General features: G+C 51.4%; 1 protein-coding gene across 2 annotated transcripts in view; it reads left to right on the forward strand.

The window, feature by feature from the left end:
• The window catches only part of INPP5A (inositol polyphosphate-5-phosphatase A), a 285,924-nt gene that overhangs the window by 85,419 nt on the left and 180,746 nt on the right, over positions 1–19,759 (forward strand). For both annotated transcript variants that reach the window (XM_068140277.1, XM_068140278.1), the window contains exons 3-4: positions 5,377–5,477; positions 6,631–6,718. In XM_068140277.1, coding sequence (XP_067996378.1) covers positions 5,377–5,477; positions 6,631–6,718 — 189 coding nt within the window. The remainder of the gene's footprint in view (positions 1–5,376; positions 5,478–6,630; positions 6,719–19,759) is intronic.

Genomic DNA, 19,759 nt, shown 5'->3' on the forward strand with positions numbered 1-19,759 from the left:
AGAAAGGAGCATCTCTAGGGGACGCTTGTTTCCATTTGGTCGTGTCATCCCCATGCTGTGACTGTGTGGGCACAGGCTCCCTACACTATGGGCAAGACAGTGTGCACTGTGTCCTGCTGTGCATGCCCCTGCTTCTTGGGGTGCCTGGGGAACCCGCTCGGTATCCATCCTGCTGGCTGCAGCTCGTAGGCTTTGATGCCTTTAAACAGGAGTTGGCCTTGACCTTTGGTTTCCACAGCTTGGTGCAGCTCTGAAGTTTCTGTTTAGCAGCTTTCACTGCAAATGATAAACATTTAGACTTTCTGGAAATGGAAACCTCTCTGCCGAGTGTTTGTTGTAGCCAAGCCCTACCCTTTGTATTTTCAGAATCTCTTCATGTCCTGTTCAGTGCTGGGTTTGGTGGTGGACAAGATACATAGGAAAACCTTTCTCTTAATTGTGTGTAACTCTCTAAGGTAACTTACCAATGTAAGCTTTCATAGTTGTAGCAAGTACTTATATACCAGTTGGGTATAGTTTCTTGGGTTCCAGATATGGGGTTTTTTTTCAGCTTTCTAGTCAGTAGTCCATTTGTGTTGGTTTCCAGTTGAACTTTCCCTTGGGTCCTGCTGTAGCTCACTCTCAGTCCTTACTGATGCTGGCCTGCTTCACAGTATCACCAAGGTTGGAAGAGACCTCAAAGATTGAGTTCAACCTGTCACCACAGACCTCATGACTAGATCATGGCACCAAGTGCCACGTCCAATCCCCTCCTGAACACCTCCAGGGACAGTGACTCCACCACCTCCCCGGGCAGCCCTTTCCAATGACAAATGATTGTCTCAGTAAAGAACTTTCTCCTCACCTCCAGCCTAAACTTCCCCTGGTGCAGCCTGAGACTGTGTCCTCTTGTTCTGGTGCTGGTTGCTAGAGAGAAGAGACCAACCTCTTCCTGGCTACAACCACCTTTCAGGTAGTTGTAGGGAGCAATGAGGTCACCCCTGAGCCTCCTCTTCTCCAGGCTAAACAATCCTAGCTCCCTCAGCCTCTCCTCATAGGGCTTGTGCTCAAGGCCTCTCTCCAGCCTTGTTGCCCCTCTCTGGACACGTTCAAGTGTTTCAATGTCCTTCCTAAACTGAGAGGCCCAGAACTGGGCACAGTACTCAAGGTGTGGCCTAACCAATGCAGAGTCCAGGGGCACAATGACCTCCCTGCTCCTGCTGGCCACACTATTCCTAATGCAGGCCAGGATGCCATTGGCCCTCTTGGCCACCTGGGCACACTGCTAGCTCATGTTTAGGCGGCTGTCAGTCAGTACCCCCAGGTCCGTCTCTGCCTGGCTGCTCTCCAGCCACTCTGACCCCAGCCTGCAGCTCTTCATGGGGTTGCTGTGGCCAAAGTGCAGCACCCGGCAAGGTTGCTGCGCGTTATGGGGAGGCAGTGCCCGGCATTAACGCGCTGCCGGCAGTGCCCCAGGAGCTGCACACGTGTGTGGGAGGCAGTGGTGTTTACCTTTCCCTTTATATAGTAACACTTGTCAGTAGCTTATCTCCAACGCCTCGCTGAGCAGGCCGGTGTCAAGATGTGTTTCGATGATGGGGAAGCTGAGGTAGGGCAGAGGAAGTGACTGGTCTGAAATCACTCGGAAACCAGCGGCCGTTATCTCCCTGCTGCGCGTCTGCCCCAGCTGAGGTTAGAAATGCTGCAGTTCACTGAACCCAGCGTGGTCTGCCAGCAGGAGCACACTGTATTCTCCCAGCAGCTCTGCTGATGAGCTGCTGCCAGCCTTCTCCATGCCCAAGCTGGCACTGAGCTCCTTCTCAGGCATACTCCAGTGAACGGTGCCTGCCATGCAGCCTGGGACACCTGCTCCCAGGGGGCTGATGAGTAGTGTCCCAAGGATGTTCCTGTGTCACCAGCCAGGGTAAGACCTTGCTACTGACTTGCCCTCCTGTGCATGAGGGATATGTGCCCTGAGGATCCTTTTGAGCAGGGAACAGGAGGTTTCACCTGTGGTCGTGGACAGTATCACAGTATAACTTAGGTTGGAAAGGACCTCGAGGATCATCGAGTCCAACCTATCAACACAGACCCCATGACTAGACCATGGCACCAAGTGCCACGTCCAATCCCCTCTTGAACACCTCCAGGGATGGTGACTCAACCACCCCCCTGGGCAGCACATTCCAATGACGAATGACTCGCTCGGTGAAGAACTTCCTCCCCACCTCGAGTCTAAACCTCCCCTGGCGCAGCTTGAGACTGTGTCCTCTTGTTCTGGTGCTGGTTGCCTGGGAGAAGAGACCAACCCCTTCCCAGCTACAACCACCTTTCAGGTAGTTGTAGAGGGCAATGAGGTCTCCCCTGAGCCTTCTCTTCTCCAGGCTAAACAACCCCAGCTCCCTCAGCCTCTCCTCACAGGGCTGTGCTCAAGGCCTCTCCCCAGACTTGTTGCCCTTCTCTGGACACCTTCAAGTGTCTCAATGTCCTTCCTAAACTGAGGGGCCCAGAACTGGACACAGGACTCAAGGTGTGGCCTAACCAATGCAGAGTCCAGGGGCACAATGACTTCCCTGCTCCTGCTGGCCACACTATTCCTAATGCAGGCAAGACAGACTTGTGCCAGTCCCTCTGCTGCACTGCCCTGAGCTGAGCAGCTCTGAGAGGGTGGTAGTCTCAAACTGGGTGGTTTTGCTATTTGCCTTTTGCTCAGCAGAAGGCAGCTGCAGTTGGGATTTGCTCATTTTCAGCTCATTACCCCCGAGCTCAATTTGCAGGCGAGATTATTTGCGTGGTCAGGAATGAGGAATTTCACACTCTGTCATCGGATCAAATGACAATTTCTTTCTCCCCTGGTTTAAAAGAAGCATTTTTAAAGACACTTTGTATAGTAACATTAGTCACTATTGATATACATCATGAAAATCAGGCCTGCAGAGGTTTGTTTTGTCTGTCCCTTTGCAGCATGGCAGGGTACTGGCAGCAGAAAAAAAAACCCTCATAGAAACACAGAATTGGTTAGATTGGAAAAGATCTCCAAGATCATCATCTGTTAGCCCAGCACTGCCAGGTCACCACCAAACCATGTCCCTCAGCACCACAACCACATAGCTTTGAAACCTCTCCAGGGATGGGGACTCCACCACTGCCCTGGACAGCCCGGGCCAGGCCTTGACAACCCTTTAAGGGAAGAAATTGCTCCTCATGTCCTACCAAAACCTCCCCGGGTGAAATGTGTGCCAAAGCAATACTATCCCTGTTGTTTTTTCAGTTGTTATTCACAATGGTGTCTTGAAGTTAGAACTCCTTCTGCACTCATGCCTGTCTCCTGCACATCTGTCTTACATGCATCCCCAGCTGAAGAAAGGGAAGAGTATACTGTGCCCCCAGCAAGGCAGAGAGCCCCTTAGAGAGCTTGCAGAGAGAAGTTAATTTATTACTGCACTTGGAGGCAGCCCTTGGAAACCAGGCCGTGTCTGCTCAGAATGGTCATGCAGACAAGGTGGTCTTGATGCTGGCTGGGACTGCTGGGTGCCTTCCAATCAAAAAAATCCAGTCAATTGTATTTCAGATCTTTAATGTGATTTGTTTGGGGTTTTCCTTTTAGTTTGGTTGGGGGTTGTGGCTTTTTGTCTGTTTGGTGGGGTTTTTTTAATCCTACAGGCTTGTGCCAGTGCAGATTTCCCCCCCCAGGCTTTTAAAAACCAGAATTAGTTCTGTAGCCTGCATCCATTAACTCACCAGATAACCAGACATGAAGTGCAAGTTAGGGTGACACAATATCAACACAGAGACATTTGTACAGGTGGTGTTGGCAATGCTGAGTATAGTCAAGGCAGAGAAAACTTCTTAGGACAAAATAAGGCTGAATTGTGTGTGTAAAGCAGCAGCAAATTTTTGTGTGCTCTGTGTTTGGTTTGGTGCTTGAGCAAAAAAGCAAATGTTGTAGGTTTTATTGGCATGGCAAGTGTGACCCAGTGCTGCTGCTTCGTACTTGCAGAGGGACCTGGACAGATGGGCAGAATCAAAGGGTATGAGATTTAACACATCCAAGTGCCAGGTTCTCCACATTGGCCACAGCAACCCCATGCAGTGCTACAGGCTGGGGTCAGAGTGGCTGGAGAGCAGCCAGGCAGAGAGGGACTTGGGGTTACTGGTTGGTAGTAGGTTGAACATGAGCCTTCAGTGTGCCCAGGTGGCAAAGAAGGCCAGTGGCATCCTGGCCTGCATCAAGAACAGTGTGGCCAGCAGGAGCAGGGAGGTCATTCTGCCCCTGTACACTGCACTGGTTAGGCCACCTCTTGAGTCCTGTGTCCAGTTCTGGACCCTTCAGTTTAGGAAGGATGTTGAGTTGCTGGAAGGTGTCCAGAGAAGGGCAACAAAGTTGGTGAGGGGTTTGGAAGACAAGCCTTATGAGGAGAGGCTGAGGGAGCTGGGGTTGCTTAGCCTGGAGAAGAGAAGGCTCAGTGGAAACCTTCTTGCTCTCTACAACTACCTGAAGGGAGGTTGTAGCCAGGAGGGGGTTGGTCTCTTCTCCCAGGCAACCAGCACCAGAACAAGAGGACACAGTCTCAAGCTGCACCAGGGGAGGTTTAGGGTGGAGGTTAGGAAGAAATTCTACACAGAGAGCTTGGCCATTGGAATGTGCTGCCCAGGGAGGTGGTGGAGTCACCATTGCTGGAGGTGTTTAGGAGGAGACTTGATGGGGTGCTTGGTGCCATGGGTTAGTTGGTTGGGTGGTGTTGGATGATAGGTTGGACGCGATGATCTTGAAGGTCTCTTCCAACCTGGTTTATTCTATTGGAGATGTTTGCATTATACAAGACTAGCACTTGAAATGTTGGTGGGTTTCTGTGCCTCCTGTGTTAAGGGCTGTGTGTACACACTCCAAAGCGTATGTGTGATTTAAATACTCCCATAAATAAGATGCTGCATAAATACAAACACCTGATTGTGACAGCTAAGCATCATTCTGTCACGAGTTAATTTGAGGCATTTTGTGATAGTGGAAGAAAGCCACTTCAATTAATTGAAGTGTTTAAGCTCTTCCAACTCACAGACAAGGAGCTCTTTTGATGATCTCAGTGGTGTTAGCTCCTCCTTGAGATGAGTCTGAAGAGGTTATATATTTGCTTCGAACTCCTAGGAACTCATTCATGGTTTAAAAAAGAAAAAGAACATTCTCACTCGAAGCATTTGGGATAGCTACTGTGCATTAAGTCTTTTCACGTGCCTCGCACAACGAAGCTTCCCCCTCAGTTCGTTGCTTAGTGTTCTGCCAGTTCCTCCTCAGCTGCCAGCTGATCGCCCTCCCTGCGGAAGCAGCACATCTGTGTTTGCGTTGCGCGGTGGAAGCTGCGGGTACAGCTTTGTCACGCTTCTCTCCGTTTATTGCAGGTTGTCCATGCACACAAGCCCCACTTCATGGCTTTGCACTGTCAGGAATTCGGAGGGAAAAACTACGAAGCTTCCATGTCTCACGTGGACAAGTTTGTGAAGTAAGTGTGGTGGTGCCCACCGGTGCCGCGCTGTGGCTGCCCGGGGAGAAAGAGCAGAGCGAAAAGGAGGTCGAGATAAGGGCAGGGGAGAGCACTCTCCGGTTTCACCATCATAGGCACAGCCCTCCTCAGCTGGACCGGGGAGAGAGAACACCAAAAGGAGGTCGTTGATGAGGGCAGGGAGTCACTGGCCGGTTGCCGTCATGGGCACAAGAGGCTCGACTTCGGGGACTTCAATTTTTTACCAATCAAATCAGAGCAGCGTGATGAGAAAGAAACCCACGAGCGCCTATCAGCGGCGAGGCGGGGCCGCCCGCAACGGGGCTCGGATGGGGCCAGGATGGGGCCAGGGGCGGGAGCGGAGTGGCCGCGCCCCTCCCGCCCCCGTCCAGCCCCCTTCCGGGCGGCCCCCACGGGCGGCTCCGCCCTGTGGCGGCTCCCCTTCGCCCCCTGGTGGTGCTCGGCTGAGGTGCAAGGCGCGGAGCTCGCCGCTGGGCTCCTGCGCAGCTGTCCCCGCGTGGCACTGAGGGTTTTCCTCACCCGTGTCACAAACGTGGCTGCTGTGGGCAGCCCGGGGGATACTACAGCAAACAAACACTCAAGACTCACATCGGGTTGGAAGGCACCCTCAAAGATCAATGTCTTGTCCAACCCACCCTGCAGTCATCAGGGACACCTACAGCCAGGTAGACTGCCCAGGGCCATGTCAGGTCTGATCTTGAATGTCTCCAGGGTTAGGGCCACAGCCGTATCCCTGGGCAATTTGTTCCAGTATTTCACCACCCTCATTGTGAAGAGCTTCCTTATTATGCCCAACCTAAATCTACCCTGCTTCAGTTTCAAACCATTGTCCCTTGTCCTCTGACTGCAAGACCTTCTGAACAGTCCCTCCCCAGCCTTCCTGTAGGTCCCCTTCAGATGCTGAAATGAAGCTCTAAGGTCTCCCTGGAGCCTTCTCTTCTGCAGCCCAAACAGCCCCAACCCTTTCAGCTGGTCTTCATAAGGCACTCGTCCCTGAAACCCACACCAGAATGAGGTGACAGCCTTCAGCCCCTCTGGGTGACGCTGGGACCTTACTGTGCAGAGAGCAATGCTGAGGCAGCGTGGGTCTGTGCCTCTCCCTTATGCTTTCAATCTCTTCTTTCTCCTCTAGGGAGCTGTTATCGAGTGATGCAATGAAAGACTACAACAGGGCTCGCGTGTACCTGGATGAGAACTACAAATCACAGGAGCATTTTACGGTAAACTCCCTCGTTTCACAAGTTTAGTTTGACAGACTGTTGATGTGGAGGTGTGAGCTGCGTCCATTGCAATGAAAACTGCGCCTTTATGGAGTGCCTGCTGTGTAGGATGTGTAAGTGCTGGCTCCACAGAAGTGCACCCCTTTACAAATGAGTATAAGACTGCACTCAGAGTCTTATCTTTTGTTTAAAATGGTTGCCTAAGGTGTTTGGTTTTTTTCCCTCAATAACCAACTTTCTTGGTGGATCAGGTTCCTTCCACTCCAGAAAGCCTGTTGCTGCCTGCCAGCCTGCGGTGGTGCCAGCTCTGGAGTGTGATGAGCTGGCAGCAGAGCTTGGCGAGTGCTCAAGAGCTGTGTTATGAATCCTCGGAGCTGACTCACAGGCTTGCTTGTGGAAGGGTCCTGAGAAGAGCCAGAGCACAGGGTTTCTGCAGCAGGAAAAGGGTGTTTAGGTAAAAGCATATGTGCAGAGCAGGAGTGGCCCTGTGGTCATTGCTGGGACTGTGCAGTGTGTGAGCAGCTCTGCTGTTTGTTTCCTGCTAGGTAGTACAGAAGAGTGCTTTCCACATGAACCAGTGACATCTTCCTTCTCCAGGACAGCAGCTTCCTTGTCCTGCAGGGAGCTGCTTGGTGGCAGTTGGTGCCTCTGGGGAGCCTCTCACCAGGCTCCTGATGCCTCCTGGAGCTGTGCTGGTGATACCCAGCAGCCCCATACAGCAGCAGGGATGTGCAGTTCAAACAAAAGAAGGCCAACCTCCAGCCCACACAGGAATTCCACCTTGGTTGCCTATATCCCAGAGGAATAATAGTGTGGAGAAAGTGGCTTCTCTGTGTGTGGCTGGGCAGGCAGTGCAAAAGCTCTGCAGGTAGATCCCAAATAACAGAGTTACTGGTACTGCCATGACACGCTGTGAGGTATTTCTAGCAGAGATGGTACTCCTATTCTGAGGGAGCAGTTCTGCAGGGGATTTAAAAGTTGTGTTGGACAGACTGAAAATGAGCTTTCCTTGCAGTGCTGCAGCTCAGGAAGGAATGCAGTGCTTGAAGGCACAGATGGTGAAGTACAAGAAGCATGGTGGGTTTGTATCTGTGTGGTGAAGGCCAAATGGGTGTTCTGACATCCAGTTCTTGGGTCAAGAGGTTTTAAAGGCATGAAAAAGGGAGGCAACTCACAGACTGATGTTTCTGGCCTTTTTCTGTCATTGTTTCTAACTTCTGAAAACTTCTTAGAGTTGAATCAGTTCAGTGTGGAAAAGGGGCAAAAAAACCCACCCTAAACCAATGATGAGATTATTATGAATTAGAACTAACAAGGTTGGAAAAGACCTTTGAGATTATTGAATCCAACCTATCACCCAATACCATCTAATAGTAGTATCATAGTATCAGTCAGGGTTGGAAGGGACCACAAGGATCATCTAGATCCCTGTCTCCCTTGAACTGGGGAGCCCAATACTAGACAGGTGAAACCCTCCAGCTGAGCAGTAATAGACTTTTTCTCCTGGGTTAGGAGAATGAGTGCTCCCTTTGCCATGATGTGTAGAAAACAGTTGTGCTTTTTATGCCCCCTGATTGTTTTCACCTGAGTCATAGTATCATAGTATCAGTCAGGGATGGAAGGGACCACAAGGATCATCTAGTTCCAACCCCCCTGCCATGGGCAGGGACAGGGCCCCAACCACCTCCCTGGACAACCCATTCCAGGGCTTCACCACTCTCATGGGGAAGAACTTCCTCCTCACATCCAGCCTGAATCCAGCCTGAATCTCCCCACCTCCAACTTCATTCCATTCTCCCTAGTCCTATCACTACCTGAGATCCTGAGAAGTCCTTCCCCAGCCTTCCTGTAGCCCCCTTCAGATACTGGAAGGCCACAATGAGGTCACCTGGGAGCCTTCTCTTCTCCAGACTGAACAGCCCCAACTCCTTCAGTCTGTCCTCATAGGAGAGGTGCTCCAGCCCTCTGATCATCCTCGTGGCCCTTCTCTGGACACCTTCCAGCACCTCCACATCCCTCTTGGAATAGGGGCTCCAGAACTGGAGGCAGTACTCCAGGTGGGGTCCCACCAGAGCTGAGTAGAGGGGGAGGATCACCTCCCTCGCCCTGCTGGCCACACTTCTCCTGATGCAGCCCAGGATCTGATTGGCTTTGCGGGCTGCAAGTGCACACTGAGAGCTCCTGTTGAGCTTCTCCTCCACCAGCACCCCCAAGTCTCTCTCCTCAGGGCTGCTTTCCAGCCAGTCCCTGCCCAGCCTGTATTTGTGCCTGGGATTGCCTCCACCCAGATGCAGGACCCTGCACTTGCTCTTGTTGAACCTCCTGAGGTTGGCTTGTGCCCACCTCTCCAGCCTGTCCAGGTCCCTCTGGATGGCCTCCCTTCCCTCCAGCCTGTCTGCTGCACCACACAGCTTGGTGTCATCAGCAAACTTGCTGAGGGTGCACTCAATGCCACTGTCCGTGTCACCCACAAAGATGTTGAACTAAACCATGGCACCAAGTGCCCCATCCAGTCTCTTCTTAAACACCTCCAGTGATGGTGACTCCACCACCTCCCTGGGCAGCACATTCCAATGGCCAATCTCTCTTTCTGTGAAGACTTTCTTCCTAACATCCAGACTTTATATTGCTATCATCAGGAGAAAATGCTGTGTGCTAGGGTAGTGTTTTATACTTTCTTTGTTAGACTCTGTCAAGGGTTAGGGCTGACAAGAGAAACTTTTAGTAGCTGTGGCTTGGAACCAAAGGCAGAAAACCTGGAAAGGAGAGAGGATGCACTTTCATGTTGGGCTACTTAGCCTCTTGACTTCTATGGGAAGCCTGGGCTTTGTCACTTAATGCTGGCAGTTCTCCTACATAGCTCTTGAGACTGCTGCCACGAATCAGAGACTTGTGTAAATGGGTTTCTACACGTGTGATTTGAACTGGCAGCCCTTCAGCTCTGCTGTCAGTCCTGTGCATGTAGCCTCTGACAGTCTGTGCAGGGTTTCACTGCCATGGTGCCTCCATTTAGGGTAAAGTCTCAGTCTTATCTCCAGCATGGCTTGGCTCACACCACGTCCTGCATCTCCCCCATTTCCTCATTAGTTCTGTTTGATTGCAAAGCTCTTTAACTTCTGTGGGCTTTTTTTCCATCCCTTCTAAGGCACAGTCTTGGCAGCAGGCGATAGCCTCATAGTTACTATATGATTACCTCTCTCTTTGCAATATAAACATTTGTCACATATCTTGTTGTGTAAGGCTGGCTTTGTTAGTAGTGGAGTAGCCCAAGCAGTTGCAGTTTGGATAACCTTCACCCCTGCTGCTCTCATATCCCCTTTGCTAGCAGTTTTGGCACCACTTTTTCTGCAAGGCTTTCCTTGGCCTGGCTCCTGTGGAGCTCAACCAGGCTCTGCTGGCCATGGTTCTTCGTCTTGGCTGTGTTGGGTCTGACCACAAGGTCTGAGAAAACACTTTGGGTAGCTTGTCCCTGTAGTGTGGAGCTGTCTCTCTGGTCCAGTTCATAGAATCATAGTACCAACCAGGTTGGAAAAGACCTCAGAGATCATCAAGTCCAACCTATGACCTGATACTAACACCTCCTGACAACTAAACCATGGCTCCAAGTGCCACATCCAAGCCTTTCTTGAACATCTCCAGGGATGGTGGCTCCACCACCTCCCTGGGCAGCACATTCCAGTGGCCAATTACTCTTTCTGGGAAGAACTTCTTCCTCACCTCTAGCCTAAACCTCCCTTGGCACAGCTTGAGACTGTGTCCTCTTGTTCTGGTGCTGGTTGCCTGGGAGAAGAGACCAACCCCCACCTGGCTACAACCTCCCGTCAGGGAGCTGTAGACAGCAAGAAGGTCTCCCCTGAGCCTCCTCCTCTCCAGGCTAAGCAACCCCAGCTCCCTCAGCCTCCCCTCACAGGGCTGTGCTCCAGACCCCTCCCCAGCCTTGTTGCCCTTCAAGGGGTGTGTGTTTCATTGGGGTGTCAAGAGATAAAACCCCAATGTGGTAACGAGGTGTCTCGTGATTTGCTTTTCAAACCCCTGATAATTCACTTTTTGTTAAAGATCAGAATGGTTGGGTTTGCATCATCCCAGAGACAGATGAAGTTTAATCCCAGGCATTTCTCATTTATGGTCACATATACCAAATCTGGTATGAACCAGACTGGTTTTAGGTTTGGGATTTGTGGGGAGGTGTCCCTTGTGACTGAGGTTTGGTGGGTTGCTTTTGTCTTGTCCTAGGAGACAGGATGAAGCTGTGTGGGAATTGGTTCCACTCCACATTTATTAAAGACACAGAATAAATCCACAGCCTGGGTGGTTGAGTCCCCATCCCTGGAGGTGTTTAAGCCCAGGCTGGCTGAGGCTCTGGCCAGCCTGCTCTAGTGTGGGGTGTCCCTGCCCATGGCAGGGGGGTTGGAACTAGCTGATCCTTGTGGTCCCTTCCAACCCTGACTGATACTATGATCCTTGGATGTGCAATCTCTGTTCATTTTCACTTGGTGTATTCCATGTGAGGGGTAAAATACAGGGCTGGATGCTTTTCTGTGGGAAGAGCCCCTGGGTTTGATGACCTTCACTTGTTGTGATTCTGCTCAGACAGCCTAATTGTGACTGCAGCGCTTCCCTTCTGGAGCATTCATACTGTAGCCAAAGAGCAGCCAGAAATAAGTTGATGTTTTCATCAGATCCATAATTATTTTAATATGAAAACACATCAGTATAATCAGTGACATTTGTGATTGTAATTAGATCAAAGCTGGGTTTGTTTGGTGCCCAGGATTTATTGATTTCTGGAAGATTCAATTAAGCTTTTACATTGCTTAGCAAAAGCTTGTTCCTTCCCCCCCCCCCTCCTTTTTCTCCCCCCCCTCCTTTTTCTCCCCCCCCTCCTTTTTCTCCCCCCCCTCCTTTTTCTCCCCCCCTCCTTTTTCGCCCCCCCTCCTTTTTCGCCCCCCCCTCCTTTTTCGCCCCCCCTCCTTTTTCGCCCCCCCCTCCTTTTTCGCACCCCACCCCCCTCCCCTCCTTTTTTCCTCCCCTCCTTGGTTTCCCTTTTTTTTACACTGGTAATACAAATAAATGTACAGGAGGGAAAGATGTGCTGCCATGGCTGCCCTGCTCCAGAGTTCCAGATAGAATAGCATAGACCAGGTTGGAAGAGACCTTCAAGATCATCGTGTCCAACCTATCATCCAAGACCACCCAACCAACTAAACCATGCAACCAAGCACCCTGTCAAGTCTCCTCCTGAACACCTCCAGCGATGGCGACTCCACCACCTCCCCAGGCAGCCCATTCCAGTGGCCAATCACACTGTGTAAAACTTCCTCCTAACCTCCAGCCTGAACCTCCCCTGGTGCACAGCTTGAGACTGTGTCCTCTTGTTACAGTATCACATTGTTCTGGTACTGGCTGCTTGGGAGAAGAGACCAACCCCCACCTGGCTACAACCCCCCTTCAGGGAGTTGTAGACAGCAACAAGGTCTTCCCTGAGCCTCCTTTTCTCCAGGCTAAGCAGCCCCAGCTCCCTCAGTCTCTCCTCACAGGGCTGTGCTCGAGGCCTCCCCCCAGCCTCATTGCCCTTCTCTGGACACATTCAAGAGTCTCAATGTCCTTCTTAAACTGAAGGGTCCAGAACTGGACACAGGACTCAAGGTGTGGCCAAACCAGTGCTGAGTCCAGGGGCACAATGACCTCCCTGCTCCTGCTGGCCACACTGTTCCTGATGCAGGCCAGGATGTCATTGGCCCTTCTGGCTGCCTGGGCACACTGCAGGCTCATGCTCAGCCTACCATCGACCAGCACCCCCAGGTCCCTCTCTGTCTGGCTGCTCTCCAGCCACTCTGACCCCAGCCTGTAGCTCTGCATGAGGTTGCTGTGGCCAATGTGCAGACCCCAGCACTTGGATGTGTTCAATCTCATGCCCTTGGACTCTGCCCATCTGACAGAATTAGCAAGATTAATCTTCCCTTCAGCAAGCCCTTAGGAAATGGACAAAGATCTATGATGAGTGAAGAATACAGCAGATTCCAGCCCATTGTGCCTGCCAGGGCTGTGGTTAGGTTATGGAGGCCAAGGTGTTTGCCTTGCTGCAGACCACAAAGGCTCAGGTTGGCCAGGGGCACATGTGGGTCTCCTGGCAAGCATGTCTCTAGAGAAAGCTTAGGGACTGCTGTGGCACCATCTCCTTAATGGAGAAGAAATGCCTGTTCCTCAGGCTGCCTGTCCACGCCACTGAGCCCCCACAATCACAAGCCCTATGAGGAGAGGCGGAGGGAGCTGGGATTGTTTAGCCTGGAGAAGAGGAGGCTCAGGGGAGACCTTACTTCTCTCTACAACTACCTGAAGGGAGGCTGCAGCCAGGACGGGGTTGGTCTCTTCTCCCAGGCAATCAGCACCAGAATAAGAGGACACAGTCTCAAGCTGCACCAGGGGAAGTTTAGGCTGGAGGTGAGGAGAAAGTTCTTCCCAGAGAGAGTTGTTAGCCATTGGAATGTGCTGCCCAGGGAGGTGGTGGAGTCACCATCCCTGGAGGTGTTCCAGAGGGGATTGGATGTAGCACTTGGTGCCATGGTTTAGTAGTCATGAGGTGTTGGGTGACAGGTTGGACTTGATGATCTTTGAGGTCTCTTTCAACCTTATTGATTCTATGATTTAGCCCAGGGCCTTTTCCCCTGCAGCAAGGTAGAAGGTGCAATAGTGCTGTGGTCTTGGACTGCACTGCACCCAGTGTTGGCTCAGTTTGAGAGTGGATCAGAAGAAATGAAGTGAAGTTGAGCATTATAAAGGCATCACAGAATGTTAGGGGTTGGAAGGGGCCTACAGAAATCATGAAGTCCAAACCCCCTGCCAAAGCAGGACCAACTAGGGCAGGTCACACAGAAACACATTCTGGAAGGTCTTGAAAGTCTCCAGAGGGGACTCCCCAAACTCTCTGGGCAACCTGTTCCAGGGGTCCGTCACCCTCACCACGAACAAGTGCCTTCATGTGTTGAGGTGGAACCTCCTCTGTTCTACCTTCCACCTCCTGTTCCTGGTGCTATCACTGGGCACCACCAAAAAGAGCCTGGCACCTTCATCTTGACACTCCCACCCCTCAGATATTTAGAGACATTGATGAGATCCTCTCAGCCTTCTCCAGACTAAACAGCCCCAGGTCCCTCAACCTTTCTTCAGAAGAGAGGTGTTTGAGTCCTCCAGTCATCTTTGTAGCCTCTGTTGGAGTCGCTCCAGCAGATCCCTTTCTCTCTTGAGCTGGGGAGCCCAAAACTGGACAGGTGAAACCCTCCAGCTGAGCAGTAATAGACGTTTTCTCCTGGGTTAGGGGAATGAGTGCTGCCTTTGCCATGATGTGTAGAAAGCAGTTGTGCTTTTTATGCCCCCTGATTGTTTTCACCTGAGTCATAGTATCAGTCAGGGTTGGAAGGGACCACAAGGATCAGCTAGTTCCAACCCCCCTGCCATGGGCAGGGACACCCCACACTAGATCAGCCTGGCCAGAGCCTCAGCCAGCCTGGCCTTAAATACCTCCAGGGATGGGGCCGCAACCACCTCCCTGCACAACCCATTCCAGGGCTTCACCACTCTCGTGGGGAGGAACCTCCTCCTCACCTCCAGCCTGAATCTCCCCACCTCCAGCTTCATTCCATTCCCCCTAGTCCTATCACTGCCTGAGATCCTGAGAAGTCCTTGCCCATCCTTCTTGTAGCCCCCTTCAGATACTGGAAGGCCACAATGAGGTCACCTGGGAGCCTTCTCTTCTCCAGACTGAACAGCCCCAAATCCTTCAGTCTGTCCTCACAGGAGATGTGCTCCAGCCCTCTGCTCATCCTTGTGGCCCTTCTCTGGACACCTTCCAGCACCTCCACATCCCTCTTGTAATAGGGGCTCCAGAACTGGAGGCAGTACTCCAGGTGGGGTCTCCCCAGAGCTGAGCAGAGGGGGAGGATCACCTCCCTCGACCTGCTGGCCACACTTCTCCTGATGCAGCCACACACTGTGCCAATAGTTTTTTAGATACTAAACTAAGGGTGGCCTGTGTAGGGTCTAGGGGAGAGCTTTGCTCAGGGCATTATCCATACCAACAACATCCTGGGCTGGTGCAACTGGGGGAGGACTCCAGGGGGTGAGATGTGCTCCTAACAATAGAGACATTTTATTCCAGTGTTATTTTTTCACCTTAAACATTACATCTGCTCATTACTGTGAGAATAGTAAAGTTAATTTTTGCTAGATTAATGATATTTGAGTAATATTTTTGGTTGAGCTGAGTTCGAATAATTGGCCATTAATTGAAAGAGGAAATTGAATGGAATTTATCTTGTACATAAATCCTGTCAAGGGTTATTAATGGGCCTCAGAAAATATCATCCTGTTCCCAGAAATGGATGGTGTACACTGATTCCTCTCAGCTTATTAGCTGCAGCAATTTAGAGTTTTGCTCGAGATGATTTAGGAAGAGGGATGTAATTGCATGGAATATTGGGGGGAATTCGCATGCCTGATGAGTGAGCCCCTGGGCCCCACCTCTCCATTAACAGCTGGAAGGAGTCTCCAGCTCTGGCTGCCAGGCAGGTTTTGTCCAGCAGGTGGAGCTGGAGCACCAGCCTGCAGCTCTGGGGCCCTGGACCTGCACCCCTGGGTGTGCTGCACCATGTGTGTTGGTGCCAGCCCCACATCTGCAGCTGTGCCCGCCCTGTGCCAGCCAGGGGAGTTGGGAGCGGGTTTGTCAGGCTTGTCCTGCACTGGAGGTTCCACCTCAGCATGAGGAGGAACTTCTTCACTGGAAGGGTCACAGAGCACTGGAACAGGCTGCCCAGAGAGGTATCACAGTATAACTAAGGTTGGAAGAGACCTCGAGGATCATCGAGTCCAACCTATCAACACAGACCCCATGACTAGACCATGGCACCAAGTGCCACGTCCAATCCCCTCCTGAACACCTCCTCAAGGGACGGGGACTCCACCACCTCCCTGGGCAGCACATTCCAGTGACGAACGACTCGCTCAGTGAAGAACTTCCTCCTCACCTCCAGCCTAAACCTCCCCTGGCACAGCTTGAGACTGTGACCTCTTGTTCTGGTGCTGATTGCCTGGGAGAAGAGACCAACCCCCACCTGGCTACAACCACCTTTCAGGTAGCTGTAGAGAGCAATGAGGTCACCCCTGAGCCCCCTCTTCTCCAGGCTAAACAATCCCAGCTCCCTCAGCCTCTCCTCACAGGGCTTGTGTTCAAGGCTTCTCACCAGCCTTGTTGCCCTTCTCTGGGGTGGAGGTAGTGGAGTCTCCTTCTCTGGAGGCTTTCAAGACCCACCTGGATGCATTCCTGCACTAGATTCTATGGTTACGTGGTCCTACTCTAGCAGGGGGGTTGGACTTGATGATCTCCAGAGATCCTTTCCAACCCCTAATATCCTGTGGAGTCTTGGCTTGAATTTTCTTCTGCTACTAAGAGCCTCTTCTCTTCCCACCTTCTCCTGTTTTCCCCTCCTTTCCACTCCTTTCCATGGAATTCTATTGTGTACTTGAGTTTGTTTATACAGTGATATCTTGGGAAAAGTATGTCAAGCTAGAGAAGTAGGACCTGCTTTCTGGTCTGGGAGGTGGCAGAAGCAGTATCTGGAAGAGATGCTGTACCTGGAGGGAGGGAGGGATGGGCTCAGGGCTTTTCACAGTGTTAAGGGTTGAAAGGGACCTTGAAAGATCATCCAGTCCAACACTCCTGCCAGAGCAGGATCACTTAGACCACACAGGAACAGATCCAGGTGGGTTTTGAATGTCTCCAGAGAAGTTCTGCCAGGGAAGGTCATGCTGCAGGTGTCACTTGGCCCTGTGGACTCTCTCCTGAAATCCACTCATTGGAAGTTCATCCAGGGAATGATCTTCTGCAAAAACAGGAGGTCCATGCACTCCTTTCTGAGAAGCACATAGGAAAACCCTACAAGTATTTTATGACCCCCAGTCTCCACACATCACTTCTGCTCAAGCCTTGCCCTCTGCTTCACTGTTGATTTTTTTTGGGGGGTTTGGTGGGTTTTGTTTGCCTTTGGTTGGTTGGGTTGGGTTTTTGTTGGTGTTGTTTTGGGGTGGGGGTGGGGGGGTCTTTCTCTTAGAAAAGAGGTGGTGTAAATGTTTCCAAATAGGCAACAACATTTTAAACACATCATCTTGTGCAAGTTCTGTGGGACTCTTGCTGTGGTGCTGGAGTGCATAGGTGTGTGATGCTGCTGGTGGGCTGTGAGAGGGTGCCTGGAGAGATCCTCCTGTGAAATGAGAGGCACACATCTGCACGAGGAGCCTCTGAGGGATCTGGGGAGTGGGGCATTCCAACTGGAGTTGCTATTTGCTGCTTGGATACCTGTGGAATTTTTACTTTATGCTAACTCCATTTCCTAGGTGAGAGGAAAGGAATAAAACCATTGGCCAAATATTTTACTCTTCCCTAGGAACTGTCCTAAGATGCCTGCAGTGGATCTCTAGCTGTGCACAGAAGTGCCTTTGAGTGGCTTAGGTGTGGCAGAAAAGGGACATAGTATCATATCATAGTATCATTCAGGGTTGGAAGGGACCACAAAGATCATCTAATTCCAACCCCCCTGCCATGGGCAGGGACACCCCACACTAGATCAGCCTGGCCAGAGCCTCATCCAGCCTGGGCTTAAACACCTCCAGGGACGGGGCCTCGACAACCTCCCTGGACAACCCATTCCAGGGCTTCACCACTCTCATGGGGAAGAACTTCCTCCTCACATCCAGCCTAACATGGGGAAACAGGATTTATTTCCTTCTTAACTGTGTGAGTGATGGGATGATGGCACAGGTTGCCCAGAGAGGTGGTTGAGGCCCCATCCCTGGAGACGTTCAAGGCGAGGCTGGATGAGGCCCTGGGCAACCTGATCTAGTTGACAATGTCCCTGCTGACTGTGGGAGCTTGGACTAGGTGACTTTTGGAGGTCCTTTCTGGCCCAGACCATTCTGTGATTTGAGCTGTGCTGGCAGGGACACAGCAGTGCTGCAGAGGCAGCTGGAGCCTCGTGGTGGCAGTGCCCTTCAGCAGTTGGGTTTGCAGCCAGGCTCCTGCCTCACCTCCAGCAGCATCACACGGGATTTCTGCCCGTTCAAGCTGCCTGCTTTTTGAGCCTTCTCCAGGAAATGCACAGTTGGGACCTTTCTGAAGCCTGTGTCCCAAAGTTTGACCTCTCCACTAGCTCTTAGCTGGCTTTAACTGAAACAAAATGTGTGGATGAAGGGAGCTGGTGAGTGTGGAAGTGAATCCTGCACTTCTGACAAAGCTGTGAAAAAGATGGTTGTGGAAGTGTTGTCATTTTGTGAAGTGGCCATGTGTTTACAGCCCCCCAAAATGAAATCTCCACTTCATTTCTTAGGGAGCTAAGCTGGCTGTCAGGTAGTTGCTTCCAGTCTCTCCTAGATGGAAAATGGGGTCTGAAAGGTGTTACCACAGCAGTACTGCCTTCTGCTTTTGACTTGTCTTCTCTCCTCTGTAGACATCTATAGACTCTAGACATCTAGGTATTCTTCTTGCTGTGAGGAGTTCCATGGCTTGAAAATAATTGCTTTGTCATAGAATCACAGAGTTGTCAGGGTTGGAAGGGACCTCAAGGATCATCCAGTTCCAACTCCCCTGCCATGGGCAGGGACACCTCACACTACAGCAGGTTGCTCAGAGCCACATCCAGCCTGGCTGCAAACACCTCCAGTCAGGAGGCTTCCACCACCTCCCTGGGCAACCTGTGCCAGTGTCTCACCACCCTCATGGGGAAGAACTTCTTCCTGACATCCAATCTACCCATTTCTATTTTTTCCCCATTCCCCCAGTCCTGTCACTGCTTGACTCCCTAAAAAGTCTCTCACCAGCTTATTTGTAGCTCCTTTAAGATACTGGAAGGCCACAATTTGGTCACCTCAGAGCCTTCTCTTCTGCAGACTGAACAGCCCCAACTAACTCCCTCAGTCTGTCCTCACAGGAGAGGTGCTCCAGCCCTCTAATTATCCTCCATTGCCACTGCCACAACTGGAAAGAGGAGGAATAATTCCGAACCAGTGGGAGATTTTACCAGTCAGTAGCCCCATATGCCAGTCCTGGGGGCAATTTCTGTTTAGAGATGTGTTGGAGCTGAGGAACTTGGTGACAGAGCAGCTTCTGTATAAATAGAATGATGAGAGTGTTTGTATTAGTTATGGATTCACAGCTTGTATGGAGCTGCATTGGCTGTGGGCTAGGGGGTTTATATTCAGAATGTCATGCTGCAGGCATGCTGCAGAATCCATGTTTAGGAAGAATGTGAGATTCTTTGTCAGGAATCTTTTAAAGCTGTTTTAGTAGAAGCCCACACATCCAAAAATCAGCTGAAATACTTCAAATTAGATAGTGTCTTAAGGCAAAGGGAAATATACTGGGGTTTAGCCACAAAACAAAAACACCACCACTAAACCATGTCCCTCAGCACCACATCTCCCTGGCTTTAAAACCCCTCCAGCGATGGGGACTCCACCACTGCCCTGGACAGCCTGGACCAGGCCTTGACAACCCTCAAGGGGAAGAAATTGTTCCTCATGTCCAATCTAAACCTCCCCTAGGGCAACTTGAGGCCATTTCCTCTTGTCCTATTGCTTGTTCCTTGGGAACACCCTCCTCACTCCAACCTCCTTCCAGGTAGTTGTAGAGAGCCAGGAGGTCTCCCCTCAGTCTTCTTTTTTCCAGGCAGAACACCCCCAGTACCCTCAACTGCTCCTCACCAGACCTGTTCTCTAGACCCTTCACCAGTTTCACTTCCCCTTCTCTGGACCCACTCCAGCCCCTCAATGTCCTCCTTGGAGTGAAGGGCCCAAAACTGAACCTCAAGATGTGGCCTCAGCCTGGCATGCACAGCAGGCTGGAGCATGGCGAGTGGGAGGTATGGGGCTCAAGTCCTGCTGCCCTGTATGGAGAAATGTCCTGCTGAGCAGAAGTCCCTCTCTGTGCTTGAGGAAGCCAGCAGGTTGGGAGGGAGAAGAGGAGGCTCAGAGGAGACCTTATTGCTCCCTACAACT

Source organism: Melanerpes formicivorus, unplaced genomic scaffold (genome assembly GCF_026170545.1).
Source record: "Melanerpes formicivorus ecotype bairdi unplaced genomic scaffold, bMelFor1.0.p_v2 SCAF_6, whole genome shotgun sequence".
In the NCBI taxonomy this organism is placed as follows: domain Eukaryota; kingdom Metazoa; phylum Chordata; class Aves; order Piciformes; family Picidae; genus Melanerpes; species Melanerpes formicivorus.